The sequence below is a fragment of the Metopolophium dirhodum genome, chromosome 8 (genome assembly GCF_019925205.1).
Source record: "Metopolophium dirhodum isolate CAU chromosome 8, ASM1992520v1, whole genome shotgun sequence".
Classification (NCBI taxonomy): domain Eukaryota; kingdom Metazoa; phylum Arthropoda; class Insecta; order Hemiptera; family Aphididae; genus Metopolophium; species Metopolophium dirhodum.
The window spans coordinates 29,301,379-29,324,647 of record NC_083567.1 but is presented as its reverse complement, the minus strand read 5'-3'; the positions used below and the strand labels follow the sequence as shown (position 1 = coordinate 29,324,647).

At 28.0% G+C, this 23,269-nt stretch overlaps 2 protein-coding genes across 5 annotated transcripts; one reads left to right on the top strand and one right to left on the bottom strand.

The window, feature by feature from the left end:
* Nucleotides 1-656: 656 nt before the first annotated feature.
* LOC132949941 (uncharacterized) lies at nucleotides 657-10,417 on the bottom strand. The gene is made up of 3 exons (XM_061021069.1): nucleotides 10,142-10,417; nucleotides 8,361-8,552; nucleotides 657-1,088 (listed from the first exon to the last, which is right to left on the bottom strand). Exons 1-3 carry the CDS (start codon nucleotides 10,218-10,220, stop codon nucleotides 889-891), a joined length of 471 nt encoding a protein of 156 aa, XP_060877052.1. The 5' UTR covers nucleotides 10,221-10,417; the 3' UTR covers nucleotides 657-888.
* A 7,790-nt stretch (nucleotides 10,418-18,207) lies between these two features.
* Nucleotides 18,208-23,205, top strand: LOC132949937 (uncharacterized). Of its 4 annotated transcripts, none has more exons than XM_061021065.1 (5): nucleotides 18,208-18,274; nucleotides 20,806-21,112; nucleotides 21,180-22,440; nucleotides 22,513-22,653; nucleotides 22,714-23,205. In XM_061021065.1, the coding sequence occupies exons 2-5, from the start codon at nucleotides 20,829-20,831 to the stop codon at nucleotides 22,834-22,836; spliced, it is 1,809 nt and encodes a 602-aa protein (XP_060877048.1). In that variant the 5' UTR covers nucleotides 18,208-18,274; nucleotides 20,806-20,828; the 3' UTR covers nucleotides 22,837-23,205. The 4 variants fall into 4 exon arrangements, with proteins under 4 accessions (XP_060877048.1, XP_060877047.1, XP_060877046.1 ...); XM_061021064.1 differs by lacking the exon at nucleotides 18,208-18,274 and adding an exon at nucleotides 19,051-19,317; XM_061021063.1 differs by lacking the exon at nucleotides 18,208-18,274 and having other exon boundaries at nucleotides 20,175-21,112.
* Nucleotides 23,206-23,269: the final 64 nt, after the last annotated feature.

Below are 23,269 nucleotides of genomic sequence, written 5' to 3'. Positions count from 1 at the left end.
TACCTATGTTAAACGTTATTACTTTTAGATTATTACCTATAGGGTGTAACCACTGGATATCTTCCCTAATCTTATTATTCGTAGCATTCTTACCTGTCACTTAGCAAAGTGAGCAAACCTACTTATTATACTAAGAACATATTGTATAGATTGTAGATTACTTCAAATAAATAAATAAAAAAAAAAATTATTACCTACGTTATTTTATAATTATCCAATCATTTTAAAATTTTAATTGATTTCATTCAAAGTTTTAATTTTTCTCAATGAGGTTTAATACTTAATATGTTATCAAACAAATCTAATTGCGTAGGTAGGTATTATGTATACAAAATATAAACAATAATTATAATACATATATCCACCTATTATTTTTAACATACATCTTTACTAGAGATCTAGAAAGTTGTATCTACATACTACATAAATTACATTATATAATACACAATTGTTTTCAGTTTTAACATTTACATTTTTACGCTGGAACTAAAAATGTTTGAAATAAGAATTTTACTTTTGTATTTTATGTTTATCAAGGTATGTTAATGTAGGTACATTGGACAGTTTTACAACTCTTTTGTACAACTACTTATAATTCATATTATAGAGTATATAGACTATACAATTTAATACTTTGCACACAATGAAAACACACATATTTTATAAAATATTTTATTATAGAAAAATAGTGTGATACCTAACTAACTTATAATTATCTGTATGCTACAAAAGTTTCAACTAATAAAAACAGTATTGTTTATTATTTGTCATGAAGGTACCAGTTGCTGGTTTTATTTATATACTTCTCAACATTTATTAACAATACTTGCATCCATGCTTAAATTAAAAATATTTATCTCGTGTTTGAGAGTTATAATATCTTCCTTTCTACAAAATAAGGATAGCAAATGCTGCTGCCACTACAGTTGCAAACGCTATGTATGTCTTTTGCGCCGAGTTACAATAATCTGTCATACAAGTGCACACGTCCTGTTTGCCACCAAATCCGGATCGATGGTAACATTTATTATTGTAATTTGAAGCGTCCCAGCCACATGTTCTAATGATCCGATTTCTATCTGACGGCACTGTAACAAAGAAGACCATAGATAAGTATTATCAAATAAATTCAGAATAATTTAAATTGGGACGAATAATATAAGGTTTAATAAAGATAATTATACATTTTTGCATGAATATTTAAGTTTTTTTTCAAGTACAAGCCCATTCTTAATATGAATAATATTATGATATTATAATTATAAAATAGGTGTTATAAATTATGTTATTCGAATTATGTTGTAAGAATCATTAGCTTACATTTTAACTTCGTTAGACAAATGTTAGTACAAATAAAATATAGCCATACAGATAATAAATACGGCTCTGAAGTTGTAGGGATTGCATATTATTCTATAATTCATTATTATGCTCTCGATTTATAGCAGACCAAGCTAGAAATCCGAGCCATACAATGTTGAGTTTAAAAATAAAAAAATTTAAATGTATATTTTGCATATTTCGTAAATTTTTGGGAAAAAGTGCATGTTTCTTGTATTTAATTCGCACATTTTTCATATTTATTATTTTCAAAAAAAATTGATCTTATTCTATCTTAAGCGGTGTATTTTAATAACAATATTGAATATAAAACTCAATATTATATTTGAATGTAGATATTTATTTATATCATCCCAGTCCACAATTAATTTGACATTTTAACGGCAACGGTGTGATGCGCATTTAATCTCTACCTCGCTATTATTCCGATCTACCTACCAGGTAGGTCCTACCTACTATCTTTTCAAATATATTTATTGAACTATTTTTTTCAGTTCAATAAAGTGTCAAAATGGCAAACAGTTTTCCACCATATTTTAAACATTATAAATTTATTTTTTCATATTTTACATTTCTTATAGTATAAATTAATAATAACATAAAATGGTTGTTTTAGAATTTTGAATTCTTATGAATATTTATAACAATTTTTTCGTGCATATTTTCATGCATATTTTTCCTTTTATACCTCCTATAACTTCCGAACCCTAGACTAATAACTAATAATTAAGTATTATAATACTATAATTTTGAATATATCATCGTCAAAGTTTAAATAAAATAAATAATATATCATAAAGTCATAAAAGGGTAAAAGCAAATAATGCTTAGGGTTTTGACTTTTGGATACACAATAATAATACACGATAGTAATACATTATACCATTTATGTAGTAGCCACGTGCTACAACAGACCATAATACAATATGTGTTGAAGTGTCAGTGCACTCAATTCAGAGTTCAGACTCCCTCTTTAATAATTTAAATAACGTCAGGCAAATGTGTTGAACATCATAGGCTTATTGAATATTTAAGTACAACTTAAAATCAATTTCATTTAAAACGAGTGTTGTTAACATAACGCTTTCAAAAATATAACTTATTCTTATTTGTTTTTTCTAGTAATTTTAAAGTATAGTATAATATACCTATATTGATAAATGAAAAAGGATTTTAACTTGGCGATTATATTAATACAAAAATCACATAGTAGCTATCAGATAAATAAGCTACCTTCCTATAATCTAAACTAAAATACTATATCATCAATATATTCAAATTAAATGATGTGATGATTAATATTATTATTTACTCTACCATATTAGAAAAGGACTGCTATTAATTATGATTTATAAAGCTATATTACTAAACTTAATATTTGTATTTAAAAGTTGGTAGTTGTTAGTAGTACGTACCTATACTGCCTAATATGAACATGAAAGTTATAATCGTGATAGACGCAGGTAGCCAGTTTTTGGGAAATCATGCAAATCGGTTGATTCATTTAAAGGTTAAATTTTTTCAAAATATTTTATTAAAGTTATTACTAAAAAAAATAAATATTTTATTAATTTTTTTTTTTGTTAACACCAAATTTTTACGTTTTTGATTGACAGCAAACATTTTTAATCTCATACATTTCAAAGTAAAAATATTTTTCTGAGAATTTCAATATGTAAAACCGAATTTTAAAAGAGTACCTAGTTGATAAATGAAAAATGTTTGAAATTTTAAAGAATTGAGTATTATTATAGTAGATCAATATATTTTGCGGTACTCCTGTAGTGACGTAATTGGTGAGGGTACTTGCCGCACTCTTAAAATGTTAGCATGGGGAAGATGTATTTTTTCCAAATCCACCCAAATATCCCAACTGTATAAATCTTGTAATCTTTTAATAAATAAAGAATGCAATACCTAATACCTACTTATGTAAGAACATTTATTTCACGTTTCTCCTGTTGTACCTATAATATGTTGACGTATGTAAACGTTATAAAACTTTCTTGGTTACAAAAATAACCCAATAATATTTTTTCATGAATTTTTATTGCAGGATTATTAACAGTTAACACATTATTTTTTTTAAACAAGTTATAGCACCTTTTTATGAACTCTTATATACTTAATATTATTTAATGATATGGGTACCTACGATTTGTTTCTAAGCGATAAAATGAGTTCTAAGGGCCATATTCATATTTGATGCTTAAGAATAAGTATTGCTTAAACGCCTTAAGCTATACTTATAACTCAAATGAGATTCTTAAACGAGACTTTGGCTTAAGAAAATAAAAAGTATTACTTAAATTAAGATTGGTCGAGACCTACCTTAAGCATTGCTTTTAGTTATAACCACACATTTTTATTTTTAAATTATCAAAATTAGCTTGAGCAATTCTTGTTCTTATGCATCGATTATGAATACGGCCCTTAGTCTTGTATAAAATCTAAGACAATTAGGATATGTTTTTGATTTTGGTGTATTGAATACATTATTTTTCCCTCTTAGTTTTTAACCAGTAGTTACGCCAATGGGTGTACGCCCCTGTACCACTCCAGTAGTACACTATACTACACTGATACCAGGGTCTATCATGTACAAGTTATAGCTATTTGGAATTTGGATATAATTAATTGGAATATTTTGTATGTTGTCTCGTATTTTAGTTAGTCTGTTTGGGGGGAAAGCAGTGGTGGTACCTAACAGTTTATTTTTATGCAAAACCATATGGAACAGACATCGGCGTCACTGCATTCCAGTCCACTCATCTAAGCTTTAAATACCTAATTAGGTACAAATTACAAGTTATAACTAATCAACTACTTTTCAAAATTTAATTTTATATATTCTGAGCGGTGTAATGGACGTATTTATGTATTAAATCTCAAAAAAATATTCTATTTAATCATTTATAAACATATACATCATCAACATTATCAAAATAATTTTATTTAATTACCTTTATCAATTACAGCTATGTGGCACAATAATAAACAGTAAAAACTTTTAAAAAAAAATAAAAATAAAAATAGTTTTATAATTATTTTGAAAATTTTATGTTGTACCTAATTATTTTGTACTTACAGTCCAAAAAAATTTATTCCAAAAACGTTTAAATATTTCAATAAAATAAATGTTTACCTTTAAGAGGACGTGATACCAGCATGTGTTGTCTCCGTCTTACAAGTGCGTAACATAGCAATTTTTACGCTCAACAGAAAACGTGTAGCTCCGTTAGTTTAAAAATTAGAGTGAATTGACTCTATAAAATCTAAAGATGAGATTTTTATCCAGGCAACCTCATGGGATTTTTATTATATTTTAATTTTAAAACGAGTTATAAGTATTTTAAAATTGTAAATTGTTTGTACATCTTAAAATACTCATAACTCTCTTTAAAACTAAAATATAATAAAAAAAACCCATGAGGTTGCCTAAATAATAATCTTACCTTTAGATGTAATTAGAGGTCAATTCACCCTAATTTTTAAATTAACGGAGCTACACGTGTTCTGATGAGCGTAAAATTTGCAAAATGTAAGACGGAGACAACACATATACGAGTATCACGTCCTCTTAAAAGAAATAACAATCACTGTATACCATAATACCTATACTTTAAAAGTAAAATAACTATACTATTAGCCCGATTAGGTAATTTAATTTCTTTTTACTTAACACAACATGTTAATATGTTAAGATCTTAAATGTTTATATATATAGTGCTAATGGCCTAGTCAGTGGGGCCAAACTTCAAAGTTGTGAAGGGAAATCTACAATTTTTGTCCCACAAAAACCGCAACTTTCTAGCCATTTAAATTTAAGAACTGAAGCGATCGTATCACATGATATATATGAGTTTAGCACCACTAGGTCTAGTTATCGAAAGTGAATTTAGTCTCCAATTTGTTCATATTGTTACATATATATATAGCATAAGCGCAATTTGGATAACTGATTTGGGGGGGGGGGGGGAAAGTTATAAAATCAATACAGACCCACAGGGGCTACATCCCCGCACCCCCTCACAACTTATTATAATTTTTACGGTAATAATATATTACAAAAACATTTAGTTTGGTACTCAGCAGTAAAAATAAAATACTTGATAAATGAAATACAATAATATACACCTCAAGTACTCAACAACTCGGTGCTAATTAATTATTTATTAGTAATTAAAAATAAAATAACATAGTTAAGCAGTGTTAAATCTTATAATTTTAAACGGTGATTAGTTATATAGCGAATTTATTTAATATTCTTAATTTTAATACTACCAGAAATGTCTTTTTCTATATATTATATCACAGAAGCATTTGAAAATCTATCTTGATGCATAGATGTGCGTACCAATTGTTTATCGCCCTCATAGCTGAAAAATACCCCTTATTTTCCCTTTTAGGGGTTGAATTTCCAAAAATCCTTTCTTAACGGACGCAAACAACATAATAGCTATCTGTATGCCAAATTTCAGCCCTATCTGTCCAATGGTTTGAGCTGTGCGTTACAACATCACAAATTTTTTCATAGTATTTACAATAATTAAGTACTGCATTGATACAGCTAGGTACCCCAACGAGTTATGATTGGTACTGGAAGTAAAAAGATCTCCGGTGCGTAATTTTTGAAAATGTGTATACGTGATGGTGCTTTTAGATTCTGAGCGAAGCGATAAATGTATTGATTTTACAATGATGTGTGTTTTTTTTTTTATTTCTATTTTTATTTTTGTGTCTGTCATCACCTTTTAGGACAGTAAAAGTGCTTAGATTTTCTTCAAAAGTAACTTTTCTGATAGGAAAGTGAATCTAGTTGGTACTTTGGGGGGTCAAAATTTCCCAGTAGTTTTCAAAAGCGATGTGAAAAATAAAATAAAAATTAAGGAAAAACAGGAATTTTTACGCAAAATCTGTTTTCGAGAAAATCGATTTTGGTTTTTGGTGTAACTCTAAAACTAATGGCCATAGGGACATGACATTTTGACTGAATATTTATATTACCATTTTCTATACACCATAAAATTTTGAAAATATTTTGACTCTTTTTAAACTGTTACGGACATTGTTAGTTTTCAATTTTTTTAGTTTTTTTTTCTATAAATATCAATAAAATTTTATCTGTTGCGTAAAAAAACTTGAAAATTTAATAGGATGCTCCTAGGTTATTGTTTCAAAGGCAAATGAAAAAAATTAAAAATCCTTAGTCACAGTTTTTATTTATAAGCATTTAAAGTTCAAATTTTGACAAAATACGGAAAAATCACGAAAATTAGCAAATTATTTTGAGTTGAGAATTCATAAAAATTTTTCTTTTTAAATCTAAGATTTGAAAATGTAATATAAGATTACTCATAAGTTTGTCTACCTTTATCAAAAAAAAAATGTCTACAAGAAACTTAAATTAAATTTTTATGAGCGTCTGAAATTTATATTTTTACAACATTTGATATTCACTCGATTTCTCATGTAACAATTTTCTTATTTTATTGTAATAAAAAAACGAATGACTGTAGATACTTGAAAATTTCACTGAATGTTTATATTAATTTTCTATACACCATAAAATGTTGAAAATATTTTGACTCTTTTTGAGCTGTTTACGGACATTGTCAGTTTTCAATTTTTTTAGTTTTTTTTTCTATAAATATCAATAAAAATTTTTTTGTTGGGTAAAAAAGCGCAAACATTTAATAGAAGGCTCCTGATATATCGTTCTAATAGCAGTTGAAAAATATTAAAAATACATAGGCACAATTTTTTTTTTATAAGCATTTAAAGTTCAAATGTTGACAACATTTATCAAATTTATAATTTATTAATTATTTTGTAGTTAAAAATGTATAAAATGTTTAACTTTTATGGCTAATGATTGAAAATTTAAATAAGGCTCCACGTAAATAGGTTAGGTATATATAAATTACTTTATTCACAATAATATCATCAAATATACTTGGTAATATCATAGGCTGACTGACCGTTTTCGCTCAGAATCGTTTTTCTTATACAATGATATTATATCATTGAATTCAAATTTAACACCATCCATTACAGTGACCCACTTGTAACCTAATATACAGTAGAGCGACATCCACTTATCCACCTTTTTTAAATATTTTTTTACGTTGGCTACGATTTGATGAACAGTACCAAACTGATTTCGTACTTCTAGTTACTTCCGTACTATTAGTTGGATTAAAGAATGAATATATTTAAAAACTTAGGGGGGCTTAAATAAAACTATAGACCCCTAGACCTCCCCAAATTGCGCCTATGATATATAGTATTTACTTTTAAATGCGTTTGAAAAGCATTGCAAAAGTATGCATGGTTTAAACTAACAAAAAAAGTATTCACTTCAATAATATTATATAAGCAACCTTACTACTTATTGTTTTTTTTAATTTCTATTTTAAAGTTTAGAACGATTTCAAAAACGATTCCACTGTAAAAATGTTTTATATATGAACTATTAATTATTTGTGTTGTTTTTACGTCATTGGCTAACATCCAAGCAGTAAATATTTTATTATTAGATTACAAAATAAGCGTTTTAATATCTAATTTCAAAATCACATGTGCTTAAAAATGTATGTTATATCAATAACTTTGAACATGAGGTCATGAGATATTGAGAGGAAATGTATAAAATAATTCATTTAAATATAAAAATTTAAAATATCACTATTACTTATTATTATTTATTATAAAACATTTAATTAAATCGAATTTGTATAATATAATATTATATTAGAATAAACTAAAATTGGTGTATTAATATTTAACAATAATTAGTTAGTATATAGTACAACTGAAGATTATATCTATAACTCTTCACATTTGGAATGTTGATTAACCCTATATATTAGATTTCAGAATAGTATCCTTTTTAATATTAATTTTGTATTTTGTTCTTTCTCTATCATCACTTTAATTTTAATTTAAGCAGTATAATATATAATATATCCCCTTCATACAATAAGGTACGATATAGAAGTCTGGCAATTAATACTTACATCCGTTGACCTCCGGCTCGATTGTTTGTATGATCTTTCTGCAGAGGGTATAATTTTTGCGACTATCCTCTGGAACACCTATATTTAATTTTGAGCATTCCGTTTTAAAATGATCTGGAAGTTTTTCTTCAGCACAAGCTGTGTCATTATGACTATTGCACACATAACACCGTATCTCAGTTTGTGCCTTCACTAGAAACAAAATTTCAAATATTCACATAGACATAGTTTTAGTATCGTATTTTTTATTATCAAGGCCTGATTGTAGTTATTTCTTATTTAATTGTTTGATTTTTAAATTAAATAACTTATTCTATATGTAATTTAAAGCATAACAACTTGTGTATATGTATTTATTATTATTAGTTTATTATATTTCATTTGAATATAATAGTTTTATAAAAAATATAATAATACTTAAATAATTTATTCTCAGATTAATTCATTATGTACATAAATGTACTTAATATTAAATAATAATAATAATAAATGAATAACTAATATACCTAATATGGAGCTTATCTTTGAGAAAACAACTTAACTATAGCGTATTAATATATATCACAGTCAGCTATAATATTTTATATTTAATCTTATTACAAGGCGTGACATTCTGTTTTCCCCGTAAACTGAACGTACCTATCTTATAGGGAAACGAAAAAATATAGAAGGCGCACTCTGTATATAATTATATATAACTTATAAATATCTATAAAATATCAAAATTTAAATGTAAATAGATAATTTATTTGATTGAAAAATTTAAAAAATTTTAATTGTAGGTATATTATATTTGATAGATATTTAAAAGACTTTAAGTAATAACACTGCATGCCCGTATATAATGGGAAACAATATTTACTTTTACAAATATTTACCCCTTATTTATGTATTTTGTATAGGATTTTTTTTATCGTTTTTTTTTGTAAATTTACACAAGGCAAATGTATAGAAAAGTCAGAATCATTTTATAACTTTATTAGCACACAAATTCTTACTTGCCTAATACTTAGTTTATCATCCTCATATAATAATAATTAATAATGAACAACACAAACACGGACATCAACGCATGGCTGCCTTCTATGTACATTATGCCTTTATGTAATATATGGTAGTTTTATAACTACAATATATTACATAAAGACAAAAAAATAAGGGGCGAAGATGTAAAACAAGATGAGGTTATATTATTATGACATATATAGATATGGATAAAGCTTATAAAACTATACAATTATACTAACGACAAATAGTTGATTAATATGTAGGCAATTTATAGGTAGGTATATATAATCAAGATGCCGTATTTAAAATTTTAAAATGTATGTGCCCCAGTGCGACCAGAGTAAATGTACAACTTATGTCTCTTATCTGAATTTATCAATTTGATATTTTTTCAAAATGTTGTAGATAATTTTTTAACTCGTAATATTACTATTATATCCAAACAATAAATTTTAAAACACATTTAGGTAGTAAGCGGCTTTTTTTCTCGCTCCACTACAGTTTACAATAATATATTGGCAACATATCATCGTTCTCCCGATAAAATTATAATAAAAACAATATATTTTGTATTTTAGATACTTTTAATATAATTATAATACTCGTTTTGCCCCTCTCCGACGAGCATGCAGTGCTATCCTCCTCAAATACGACCTCAAATAATATACAATATACAATGCATAATATTGTATATTAATATTATATTATATTATATCATATTATAGGTAAGTAAATAATATAATATAGCAACTATTACAATAGTATACGCTTACCGGTATGTGTGTTGAAAACAATCGAGACGGCGATCAACGCTATCGCGGCGTAAGCGACGGACGTGACGGTGCAGGACATGGTGCGTGTCGGGACGGTCGAGCGCAACACAGGGGCCCCGGGGCAGCGCCGAGTCTACGCCGCTGGTATGATATTATAATCTGCAATCGCGGGCGGCGCACTCAAAGGCCGGCGGCGTCGGAATACGCGTTGCTGTGAACCGTGTGTGTACGTTGACCGGTGTGATTTGCGACTCTCCCGGAAGCCCAATTAGGCCAATTGGCCTCAGCCGCCGCCGCCGCCACCACCCCACCCGGCGGTCGCGACTCGTCTCTGCGAGAGAATCCGTTCGGTTGGCGAGGAGCGTACCTACGTGATATTATAGCATTATTATTATTAATCATTATTATATGATCGTTACACGCTCGTATTTTTATTATAATATATTATTATTATTATTATTATTACGGTTGTTGTTGTTGTTTCGCTCACGTTATATGTGCCGTGTGACTGCGCGTAATCCTGTGCCGCCGGATAGACCTCGAGGTTAGGGAGCCCCCCAATCTCTACCCCACCACCGTGCCGCAGCTGAGGACTTGTGGGCTTATATTTGAACGCCTTTATTCCGGTAAAAAATTATGATAATAATAATATATACTTTGTAGGTACCTATAAAGTTATAACTGTAAGTATTACAACACGACCTTCCGAGAAATATATTGTGTTACGCTGTATACAGTGTGCTCTTACAGCGCGATTTCACAACGGTAGGTTTAAAAAAAAAGCCTTTGCCCTAATTCGAAAATAAAGATTGTATTTCTCAGGAATAACAAGATTGATCTTTTATGTAGATACCTTTCTCGCAAAACAATTGGGCATAAAACATAAAGAAGTGTGAGCCTAATTATTCCAATTCCTTTAGAATAGTTTCCAACGCGCTTTGGGGTGACTAGAAATTATCCAATATACCAGTGGCGTGCACACGGGGTGGTGATGAGTTTTCAAACACTCCAATCGAGACCTTTGATTTCTACTTTTTGTACACCATACAAAGGTGACAACGTTTATAAAAAAAACATTTATGTTTATTATATCATAGGAAGTGTCATCAATGGGTGGCTCCTTTCATCAAAATAATGTTACCTGTCATATTTGTTACTCTTAGCCTATATTCGTATTGTATCTAATAATACAGTTTGTATATTGCTTGTAAAAATAAAAATAAATGTTTATTATATATATTATTATAAATTCCAGTGTACGCCACTGCGCGGTGTATAGGTATATGTAATAGCTATCTAATTTTGCACAATGATCTTACTTATAATGATGCCGACGCTCATACGGTCATTGTCTGCGTTTCTTATCTATATAATATAGTCCATATACACATTACTCTATACGATTATTTTTACTATGCATATTTGGTGACAATTAATTACTATTAGGTACCTACAACCTACGTCTGTACACAAAACCTGAACTGTAATTCAAAGTTCAATATAACATAATATGATATTCGTTCGTTTCCCATATATATTTATTTTATCATCCAATTGAAAATACGAGTGTATCAAGTCTGAAGCTTAATATTGACTTTAACGATTTAGAAAGAAACACAATGAAAAATACAAAAAAACTGCAGTTCATTACGGGGAAAATAATATTTTCCATTATGTTCAATTAAAATAAGGTCTGGATAACTCTGTATATACAGGTACGTGCACAAGTACACGCGGTGATTCACCAATAAGCATGCTCACCATCCATTTTTCCTTTAATATTGTATTTATTCATATTCTGATTTTTAAAATTTTAAAATATATACCTACTCAAAGTCGATTTTTTTAAATACATGATTTTTTTTGTTCAAACTACTTAAGGAGTGTCCTGTGGCGATATAAACTTCTGTTTTTCAAATGTAACCCTAATTTTTCACTGTAAATTATTTAACGGATAATTTTTTTGAATACGTTGATGTACTTAATTCAAAATTCGAAAGCGTAGTTTCTTAGTTATTAAAATGTTTGTACTAAGGATAATAGTCCTTACTCCTTAAAAACGATTTTACTAAAATATAAAATATACGTAATGTTGGAACTAGTATTTACTATACTTGGGCTTTATTAACAAATTATTAATGTCGATAAAATAATATTATTGACTAAAATTTTCAAATCACCATAGCCTCCCTATCTTATAAGCCCATTACCCAGTATATATCCTTAGAACACAAAGTTAAATATCCCAAAAACTACTCGTACAAATTTTGATTCTGATCAATGTCAAATTTTTCAGAAAAATTATTCAATTTACAGTTAAAAAAGAGAAGTTCTCATTTGAATAACAGAATTTTGTATCTCCACAGTCCTTAAGCAGTACAAAAAATATCAAGAATTTGAAAATATGGTCTTTAAATACTCGTATATTTAGAAATCCCAAAAATATTGTATAACTACATTGATGAAGAAAAAAGGGAGTGAGTATGCTTGGTAAATCGCTCTGTATATAGGTAGTGGGTAATGTAGTATAATATAATTGACCGATCAAAAAGTAGCACTAAATAAAACTACCTACTGGCTACTACTAATTAGCGTTCATAAAATGTTAAATAAAACTAATGAAATGTACCATATAAGTAAAAATATGAAAAATTAAATAATTCATTCATATAATATTGCCCAACAGCAGCAAATAAAACCATAAAATATATTATGTATATAAATAAAACTTAATGACATCAACTATAGGTACCAATAAATCATCTATATCATCCCAATCAACTTCAGAGTCATTCACCAACATTAACCGTGTTATTTAAATTAAACTAAAAACAAAAAAGAACTTAGGGAAATATGAATATCCTTAGAATAGAATTTTGAACACACCGTATGCGTGCTAGAGTATAATTTGTATAGGTAGGTTATAGGTAGGTTATATAGAGGTACCCATATTAATATATGTAAATCGAACATTTTTTTTTTATCACTGCAGATAAAAACAGGCAGCAAAGAAATACAATTATAGGTACCTACATAATATAATATAATATTAGTAACAATACACAATGATATACACACTCGCGCACCGATAACGGTCGATCGTGGCGTTTACATGTGTATATTTAATATGTATGCATGTTAGTTGTTACTAGTTATAATGATGTGCAATATTATTTTAACTGTTTTATTTTACTTGTGTGTATATTATGGGCTAATGCCATAAGAGAAAAAAGGAGTATAACCTGTGTGTTCCTATATAATATAAGGCGAACGAGCCTAAGAAATTGCGGTAATCACCACGTGTAGAACGATGAACTCTACACGGGTACAATAATGTATATTAAGAAGAATAAATATCAAAGATGAATAATACACAAGTGGTTAAAAATTATAGTATAGGTGTTCGAGAAAAAGACGATTTGTGTTTCACACGGACGTCTGTCGACTGTTTGTGGCTTTATAATAAACATATTATTATTATAATGAAAACGGCGGATGTTGAAGTGTGTAGATAAATGGTTTCTACATTTTACAACTGTTGTCACTTGTCTGTTCGTTTAACAATTTTAAATCGAGATGTTATAATATTATAATTTATAATATAGTGAGTGACTAGTAATTAGTCTCTTATCTGTATAGAGTATAGACATTGTTTTTGTTAGCATAATAGCATATATTATATATATTATAATGTTACAGATATGTAAGTGTGGTACGAACGGGATAAATATATTATATCCTAGAAGTTCTATTTTTGTGAATCTGTCATTCGTAAGACTATAATATTGCAGTAACTTGATTCAATTAATAGGTTGCAGATGACGTTGTATTCATGCATTCACAATGCACTCCAATATAACTGCATCACACAACTCGAGAATACGAAAACGTAGTTATATTATTATCACAACAAAAACACTCCATCGAACTCCGTGTAAAAAACGGCTAAGTAAAAAAACAGATCTTTAAGCACTATAAATATGTGATATCATAAATAAATGCTAAGTAAATTTAATTAAAGTACACTTATATTATTGAATAATTTATTTACTTGGCGAGAAATTATTTTGAGTAGAAATGTCCATCATAATATTTTAAATCATAATGAACTTTTAATATCTTTTGTTTATTTTTTTCACAATATTTCATGTGCCGTGCTATATAAAGTGCTTACATAATTTCTCGACAAGTAAATAAATTATTGAAACAAAATAAGTGTACTTTAATTAATTTTATTTATTTTATAGTGCTTAAAGGTATGTATTTTTTTTACTTAGCCGTTATTTACATGGAGTTCGACGAAGTGTTTTTGTTGTGATATCACCAATTTTTTAGAAATTGTCGAGAACAGTTTTTTGGGGGAATTTATTTTATCACTAAGTTTCTTTTTTTTATTCAATAATTACTTTTCTTTATTTTTATTTTTTGTTTGTACACTTTAGTTGACATATTTATAACTATAAATACTATCAATAAATTATCGTACGCGATGTGCGAACACAGTAATATCTAGCAACAGTAATAAGTAATAACACATTAATATACACTTATACTAATAATAATTATAATAATTTAAGAGAACGCCACACCCGCATGTGTTGTCTTCGTCTTACAAGTGTTTAACACAGCAAATTTTACGCTCAGCAGAACACGTGTAGCTCCGTTAGTTTAAAAATTTGAGTGAATTCGCCTATTATCAAATTCAGAAGTAAGATTATTATCTAGTGAACCTCGTCGGGTTTTTTTTTTTATATTTTAATTTTACTACAAGTTATGAGTATTTTAAAATTGTAATTGTGCCTTTTAAAATACTCATAACTTGTAGTAAAATTAAAATATAAAAAAAACTCAACGAGGTTCACTAAATAATATTCTTACTCTTAAATTTGATAATAGGGCAATTCACTCAAATTTTTAAACACGTTACACGTGTTCTGCTGAACGTAAAAATTGCTATGTTACGCACTTGTAAGACGGAGACAACACTTGCGGGTGTGACGTCCTCTTAACAAATTAGGTACATTAAATAAAATATAATAAATTTAAGGTGATTTAATGAAGCGATAGTTGATAAGGAAATGAAACAAATAATAAATACATGAAGTCATGAAATAGCAATAATGAAATTCGTCGTAATTTTCTCCCACCTAAGCTACCAAGGTCTTGTACTGCGTACACGACATGGGAAGGGGGAACTTGGTCGGCACAGCAACACGAGATGCGGCCGCCATGATTCCAGATATCATTATAATTTCTCATTAAAAAGTTTGCACGTTTCCTTTAATAACTTAATTTCAAATAGTACGATTTCGATTATTTTTGCAGAAGGATCATCTGTACAATTTTTCTGTTTCTTTTTTCAATTTATTAGGTATTATTTGATTCAGCAGATAATTAGTTAGGTCCAGTTAAAAAAAACACCAACATTTACACTGTTTAAATGGGCAGTTCCTGTTGTGCCCCCGTTTTATTTGTTTTTTACTTAGCCCACGACACGACCATGACGCTGGATATAATTTTATATTTAAGCATTCGTTGTGATGTTAAATTTCAGAAATTTAATTTTTGACAAATTTTTATCTAATATGACATACACTATATTTGGGGGTTTTGTAACGAATAAGAACTCGGGGAACAAAATCCAAAATATTACGTAAAAAATGAATACACATATTAGTTATATTAAAGGTACAAGAAAACTGAAAAAATATATGAACTGCAATCAAAAAAAAAATTACTCGGTTGGACTTTGTGCGGTAATTATATCTTATACCTACATTTTTACCAGTTTCTTAATAACTAATTTTTACTAATACATTGTACCCACAAAACATACAAATTTGAACTAATACATTTTTTAATCATTCACTCTTTTTTACCCGATACGTCTTTATTACTTATTAGTTAATTTGATAGTACATTTTTACAAATGTAAACAACAAACACATTTTTTTTAATTATTTCAATATTAATACAATTATATTACGCAGGGATAGGGTTCTAGAGTTCTGCCCCTCCTCCCCCACGAAATTTCTTGTTTCTACAAAACAAATTTACCACCATTTTGATACACAGATCAACAATTGTTGGTCATTATTAATAGATATAAAATAAATTGTGGAATATAACAAAGACGTCAATAATCAAAGTTTCTGTTTTTTTTTTTTGGCTGATTTAAAACATTGCTAACGTCTGCCATAATCGATGGTGTATCATCGTCCATCGATTTACCACGTTTATTACGGCCCGGGAAGGCTTTATAAATGGTCAGGTTAAACACTGTAAATGTAGACTAAATTTGAGACTAACTATAATTTGTTATATAAAAACTGTTAAGAAAAAAATAATGCAAATTATTTAGGTAATCAGATAAAACCCTAACCGAACTAAAATCCTGCATATGCTACTGTACTAATTATAGGTTAGGTTTGATATATTTATACATTTAGTATTTACAAACACTTTTTCCGTTTTATATTACAGTTAATCATAAGCTATCGGTAATATAGTAATTATATTATTTATTGCTTATATAATACTTCTATTCATCGACAAACGCTTCAGTTGACAACAATGATCTAAGAATAAATTGTCATCGGAAACAATTTGTACAGCTAACTTTCGTCTTTCACAACATGGAAATTCCTTAGAGGTTAATCTGACGATTTAGACGATCGGTATCAATAGTTTATTGGAAAACAGAAAGACACTATAAGTGTTAAGTTATTTTATTTTATTTTCATTAAATAGGTTCACACTATATAGCATTATACCTACCTATTGATATATATGTATATAAATATATAGCCAATATAATAATAATATGCACACTGTACAGGGTACAAGTCTGTACATTAATAAGGCATTAAGCAAATGTGATGGTACAGACTACAGTCTACAGAGTACAGAGTGTAGAATAAAAGTACAATACCTATATACAATAAGCTTGAGCAAGAAGCCACCCTTGCCACCCATATGCTTCGACAGTTTGACGAAACTTTAGGGGTAGTTGTCATGGACGTACCTATGTGTCAACTTCACTCATCGGTGTCATTACACACCCAATGATAAATTATATTATTTACAATTTAATACTTACCCATTTTTGAAAAAATAATTTATGCAAGTCAATTGAAAACACTATACCTACACTATAAACAAAAATGTTACATACGACTATAATAGTGTAATTATTATATATAGTAAGTATGTAATGGATTTAAAATTTATTCTTAAAAAACACAATATTATTATGTTTCATAAATGAAACGCACATCAAAACATATGAACAAAATTCAAAATTGCGAAAGAACTTACATACATTTTTTTAGTGAAGTACCTATATATTTGAAAATAATAATATATAAATATGTAAGGAATCAATACGGGGTGTGGATCCAGTGAATTGGGTTGGTAGGAAATCATAATTTTTGTTTAATATGTTTAGTATGTTTTTTGGTAATTTTGTTTTTAAAAATATACATTTTTTTAGAAATACGGGCTTGGGGGTGGCCCTTTGCCCCCCCCCCCAAATCAAAAGAATAATCACTAATCATGTTTTATCGATTAAAATTAAGAAAATTTAAAAAAAATTGTTGCCGGCAAAATGCATTTAGTCCCGATAGCAATGATAACGGCATAACGCACCTAATAAATGCAGAAATTCTGACGAACTTCTTAACTTGTTATTATAATTTATATTAATATGTAAGTTTCGAAAAATAAAAATAAAAATTTGTGGTAAACTAGAATACTAGATTAATAATTGTTCAATAATATTTATAAGTAAATATTTTTATTTCACGTTGACAAATAAATAAAATACATTTTATTTTATCCTCCGTTTGCGCACTTTTACGCGTCATACATTTCTGAAAATAAATATCTATATTAATTTGTTTTGGAATATTTTTTTTGTTATTTTTATAATTTCCTTGATGGATTGGCTGCTCAACGATTGTTTGGTCATCTGATGAAGCCTGTTGCGCCAGTTCGACAGCTATCAGTTCCATGGTTATAAAAAGAATAAAAAGATTCCATTTTACTTTTACCATTTCATTATTAACCTTGTCTAAAATAGTAAAATGTAATTAGTTAGTTTGTTAAATCAAAATTGCATTCAACTTTTAATAGGTGAGTATATTAATTAGTGACGTATTATATTATTTTTAAACATCCGAATAAATTTGGCATTCATTATGTAGGTATCTTTAAATGTAAAAATCAATTTTGGATATTGTTTCCCATATTAGGTTCCTTATGTAGTTATATATTATAGGTATTGTCATTTTTTGGTATTCGGTACAAGGTATGTACTATCGCATAAGATAAATAACGAATATTTACTCTGTAGTCTAAACCCTCTACTACCTATTTACTTTGAATTATGCTTTATATAGACTAAGTAATATTTACGTAACTATATTTAAAACAATTAAAATTATATCGGTGTCGACCGTGTTGTACCAACTAGGTATTAGTGGTGCTCAAGTAAAAAGTAAAAACGCATACGTAGTACCTACCCACCTACCTCTATAGATAGACCCGCGTAGATTTAGTACCCAGGAATTTTGTGTATATTTTTGGTACCGCAAAAAGTTATACTTACAATTTTACGAAAATCGATACTCTCAATACTTATTAGTTAAGATTTTAAGAATTATTATTAAGTCAGGTAATAGTCAGTTCATCAGTTGCACTAATATACATAGGTATTTTTAGGTGAGTACCTAAATTGACTTAATATTTTATCGGTTAACAGCTTATCGTATGCCAATAAAAGTCGGGGAAGATAACGTAGGTATACGATACCGGCATACCGCTACATAGCCGGAAATTTAACACAAGTTTAAAGGCTGATAATTAAAAATACTTTTTTGCATATCAGTCGCTCTGTACACTTGCGAAAATCATCTTACCTTAATCACAATGAAAAATCGAAGTGTAATTATTTCAGACACCTTGTATCGCACATAATAATATATATACGATTATGTAATGTGTTAGTGTATTATATTGTTAGTAATTGCGAATTATTACTTTAAGAAGATAAGAAAGATAAGTAGATGAAAGCTTTTTTTTTTAACTGTACCTAGTTATTTACTTTTATTTGCACTCCAATTATATTAATTGAAAGTAATATTTATTCACTATAGTAGTGACCAATTGACCACTTAGTAAGTTTGAAGGAATTTAAAAGCAAAATTTCCACTACTGATTTTAGATTTATTAATATTATAGACAAAAGTATTTATGCTAGAATAATATTTTGATATAATTTGGAAACATTATATTCTACATCCTACACACCTAATTTTTCTATGCTATACAGTAATTAGTAAACCGCTTAATTTGTTTCGTTAAATTTATATCATCATTATTATTCATTGCTATCTAAATGTTTTGTTTAATATACAAGTATACAGGTGAAGAGGAGACGTTACACAGTATAACAGTTACACTTTAAAAACCTATATATCACAATATATTAAACTAAATATCTTATGTAAATGTTGAATTGTTGACTACAAAATCAATTTATTCTCCATATATTTTTTGGGTTTAATGTCTTTATTAAATTAATTCATAATTTATAAATATTTACCATACATGGTTGGTTACAGTGGGGATGAAAGGGAGATTACCCCCTATAGCCCTATGGGCTTTCAATATATATTTTACCTATGTATTCATAAAAAAATAATGTAAACAAAAATCAGCATTATCCCTTCCCTTACCAATACTCCCTTAACATTTTATAAGTGCCACCAGTCTTGTTAAGTACTTAAATAAAAGTATTCAAATACTTTTTAAATTTTAAGTTCTCAATTAAATATTTTAAATACTTTTCAAAAAAGTAATTGGAAAATGTATTTTAAATACTTAAAGTTTTAAAGTATCTATAAATACAAATACTTTTTTTTACTGAATATTCAGACACTATTTTAAGTACTTTTCACAATAAGTATGGTATCTGTATTTGAAATTTAAATACTTTTAAAAAATTGCTATTTTTTACAAGACTGAATGCCATTAATTTTATACAATGTGATTACTGATTTAGAGTTAAATAGCACAAAGTATATTATTGTCAAAAAAAGTTACCTGATTAAAAAAAAAACTATTAGATTAATATCAAATATGCAATGAGTTGGTAAATCGTAATACAGTATGATTAATAAGAAAAAGTGGCTATATTAATATATTATATTGTAATAAAGTTAAATTATAATTTTAAAACATAAAAGTTTAAACATTACATACATAATATTATATTTTTTCTTAAATAATTGTTAATTACTAATACTAACACAACAATTTACAAATCACCTAATCTTAATAAATTATAAGTAGAATATTAAGTAATAGTATTATAAGTACGAGTTTCTACTCAGTGAGACCCAGTAATTTTTCTGATATCTAAATAAAATTATTTTAAACCATACAATTTTTCACATAAACTGATCAGTTGTACAAAAAAAATGTCAAATATAATTGTTTTTAATTACCTTCATACCCAACTCAAAAAATACAAACAATACTATATTATAATGTTTCACTTTTATCAGTTGTTCTTCATTTTAAATAATTAATAACTTACCTTATTTTTTTGATACACAACATTTTAACTATCGTACAATTTTGAACTTTTTTTTTGTCCATAGATTAATTGATTTACTTAATAATCATGACAAAATACAATGTGAATGTTGTTTCATCCGACATGAAAGGTCGATTGGAGTTTATGATGAACATTTACAATCGTTTAATGATGTCTGATCAAGAATCAACACCAAGTAAAACTACTGCTGATTATCATTCGTTAAATGGTTATATAAAACTAATGCAATGTGCTACAAATAGTAAAAAAAATAAAAAATCTAATAAAAGTCGTTCACATCGTCCAACAGCAACAAATAAAACTATCAACATAGCATCAGCTATTCAAAAAAATTATAAAAACTATAGCAGGTAATATTATAATATCATTATTCATTATTAATAATTAACTAATTTGTATTTATTGTTTGTTTTATAGTACATCATCTATATCATCTCGGCCAACTTTAAGTCGTTCACCATCATCTGTATTATATGATTTTGAAAACAATTCAGCATCTACTTGTTTTGAAGAAACTAAAAGATTATTATGGGCAGGTTGTAAGACTGTCGATGATGCTCTTGATGTGAACAGAGACTTACCCATGTGGGTACAGACTGTAGATTCAAATAATATTGTTAAACAGTTGTTGACATCTGTAGATGCCAGCCGTGTTGATAAAGGTAACGTGCACACCCTGGTTGCTGTATTTATTAATTTCAGCATTACAATGATAGACATGTTTGGAATGAACGTCAATGTAGACCAACATTGGTGGAAACATTCGTACAAAATTATGGAACAGTTGATTAATGATATCAATGTACACTGCCGTGCTAAAGATCCGAATGCATCACTTAAAGTCAAAGGAAAAAATGGTGATAGAATGTTCAATAAGGCATTATCAACAATCACTCAATTAAAAAAAATTGTTCCAAATGATAAACATGAGGTCCATGTAATGCAAAATCCAATAACACCTCTTGTTCCACCTGTACAACAGCCCCCCGCATACCAACCTCCATCTCCAGACTTTAACAATCAGGCATATGTAAATTATAACTATCCCAATCAGAATTATATTAACAATTATAATTATCAAGGACCATATCAAACACCACAAATAAATCGACCACCATACTGTCCAATGCAGTACCGTCCTCCATATCAGCCTCCTTACCAACAATATCCAAACCAAGTGCGAATGAATCAACCACAGTATTATCAATATCTTCAGCAACCCCCAAATCCATGGCAAAATAATTACCAAAAACCACCATATCCAGTACATAATGCACAATTTCCACCTTCTCAGTTTGTTGCTAATCCACAGCCAAAACCCGAAGCTAAACTAGTCGAAGTGAAGGAAGATGACGAGAAGAAATGGCTAGAAGCACAAAAAGATGCAAAGAAGTTAGTGAACAATGCTATTAATCATAATATTTTGGCAACTAGATCTACTGATAGTATACAGTCATCACAAGAGAGTGAAGAAGGGTTAATCAGCAATGTACATCCAGTATTTGAAAAAATGTCTGACAGAGATAGTGGAGCTCCAATTCCAGACGATACCACAGATAGAATGTGGAATTTTTTGGCCAGAGAAGTAGATAAAAAAGTTCGATATAAATTTCAAAAAATGATTAGAGAAATGCAAGATATACCAAAAGAAGAGTTTAGTAAGGAGCCAGAATTATATGTGAGTTAATTTTTGTTAATAAGAAAAATTTAACAAATGTACAATAAATTAATATAAAAATTTTATTTTAAGGAGACTACTTATCAAAATGTGGTTAGAATACAGCTATTTGAGCCAATCAGATGTAAAATGATTAATAAGAAGTATGAAAATGTACAAGCAGTCGTTAGGGACTTTCGATTGGTATTCAGTACATTCCGCCACATATCTCAGGTAAGAAAAACAAACTGTGTATCTCACATAAATTTTATTTATATATATTTTTTTTATTAGCAGTCTAATGATATTAAATGTAAACTTATGATGGACTTTATGGAACGTCATTTTAATGAATGCCTTAGAAAATATTTCCGTGGATGGAATTTAGACAAATACCGTAGTACCGTCCAGGAGTGACTGAAAATCTATGACAATAAATATAAAATTATTTTGAAATTGTTTAAATAATTTTTATTTGACAAAAAATTTAACAATTAAGTCATTTAACATAAGTAAAAAAATTTGCTCTAAATCCTTGTAAAAAACATTGTTTCTGTGATAATATTTTTTTAAATCAATTTTATTCTTGTATTATTTAGTCATGAAATTATTATTATTTGTATACTCATAGATACTATTTTTATTAATTTATATGTACATTCATCTGTCAAAACAGACAATGAATTTTGTTTTATAATTTCTGTAAAATTATTTTCACTCATTTTGAGTTCAAACATGCACTTACAATATATTATATGTATTAGCAAATAAATATTTAAATATAAAGTCCATTAAATGCTAATAAAATTAACTTTATATTTGTACATTAATTATCAATTTATTTTGTTGT

Bases quoted from the DNA above. Each gene is read 5' to 3' on its own strand.
- LOC132949941 (XM_061021069.1), bottom strand. From the start codon at position 10,220: ATGTCCTGCACCGTCACGTCCGTCGCTTACGCCGCGATAGCGTTGATC. The intron at 8,553-10,141 runs GTAAGCGTATAC...TTTTGTTTCTAG, and splicing joins TGTTTTCAACACACATACCG to TGAAGGCACAAACTGAGATA. The intron at 1,089-8,360 runs GTAAGTATTAAT...TCTTTGTTACAG, and splicing joins CGAGCCGGAGGTCAACGGAT to TGCCGTCAGATAGAAATCGG.
- LOC132949937 (XM_061021065.1), top strand. From the start codon at position 20,829: ATGACAAAATACAATGTGAATGTTGTTTCATCCGACATGAAAGGTCGA. The intron at 21,113-21,179 runs GTAATATTATAA...TTTGTTTTATAG, and splicing joins AATTATAAAAACTATAGCAG to TACATCATCTATATCATCTC. The intron at 22,654-22,713 runs GTAAGAAAAACA...TTTTTTTATTAG, and splicing joins CATTCCGCCACATATCTCAG to CAGTCTAATGATATTAAATG.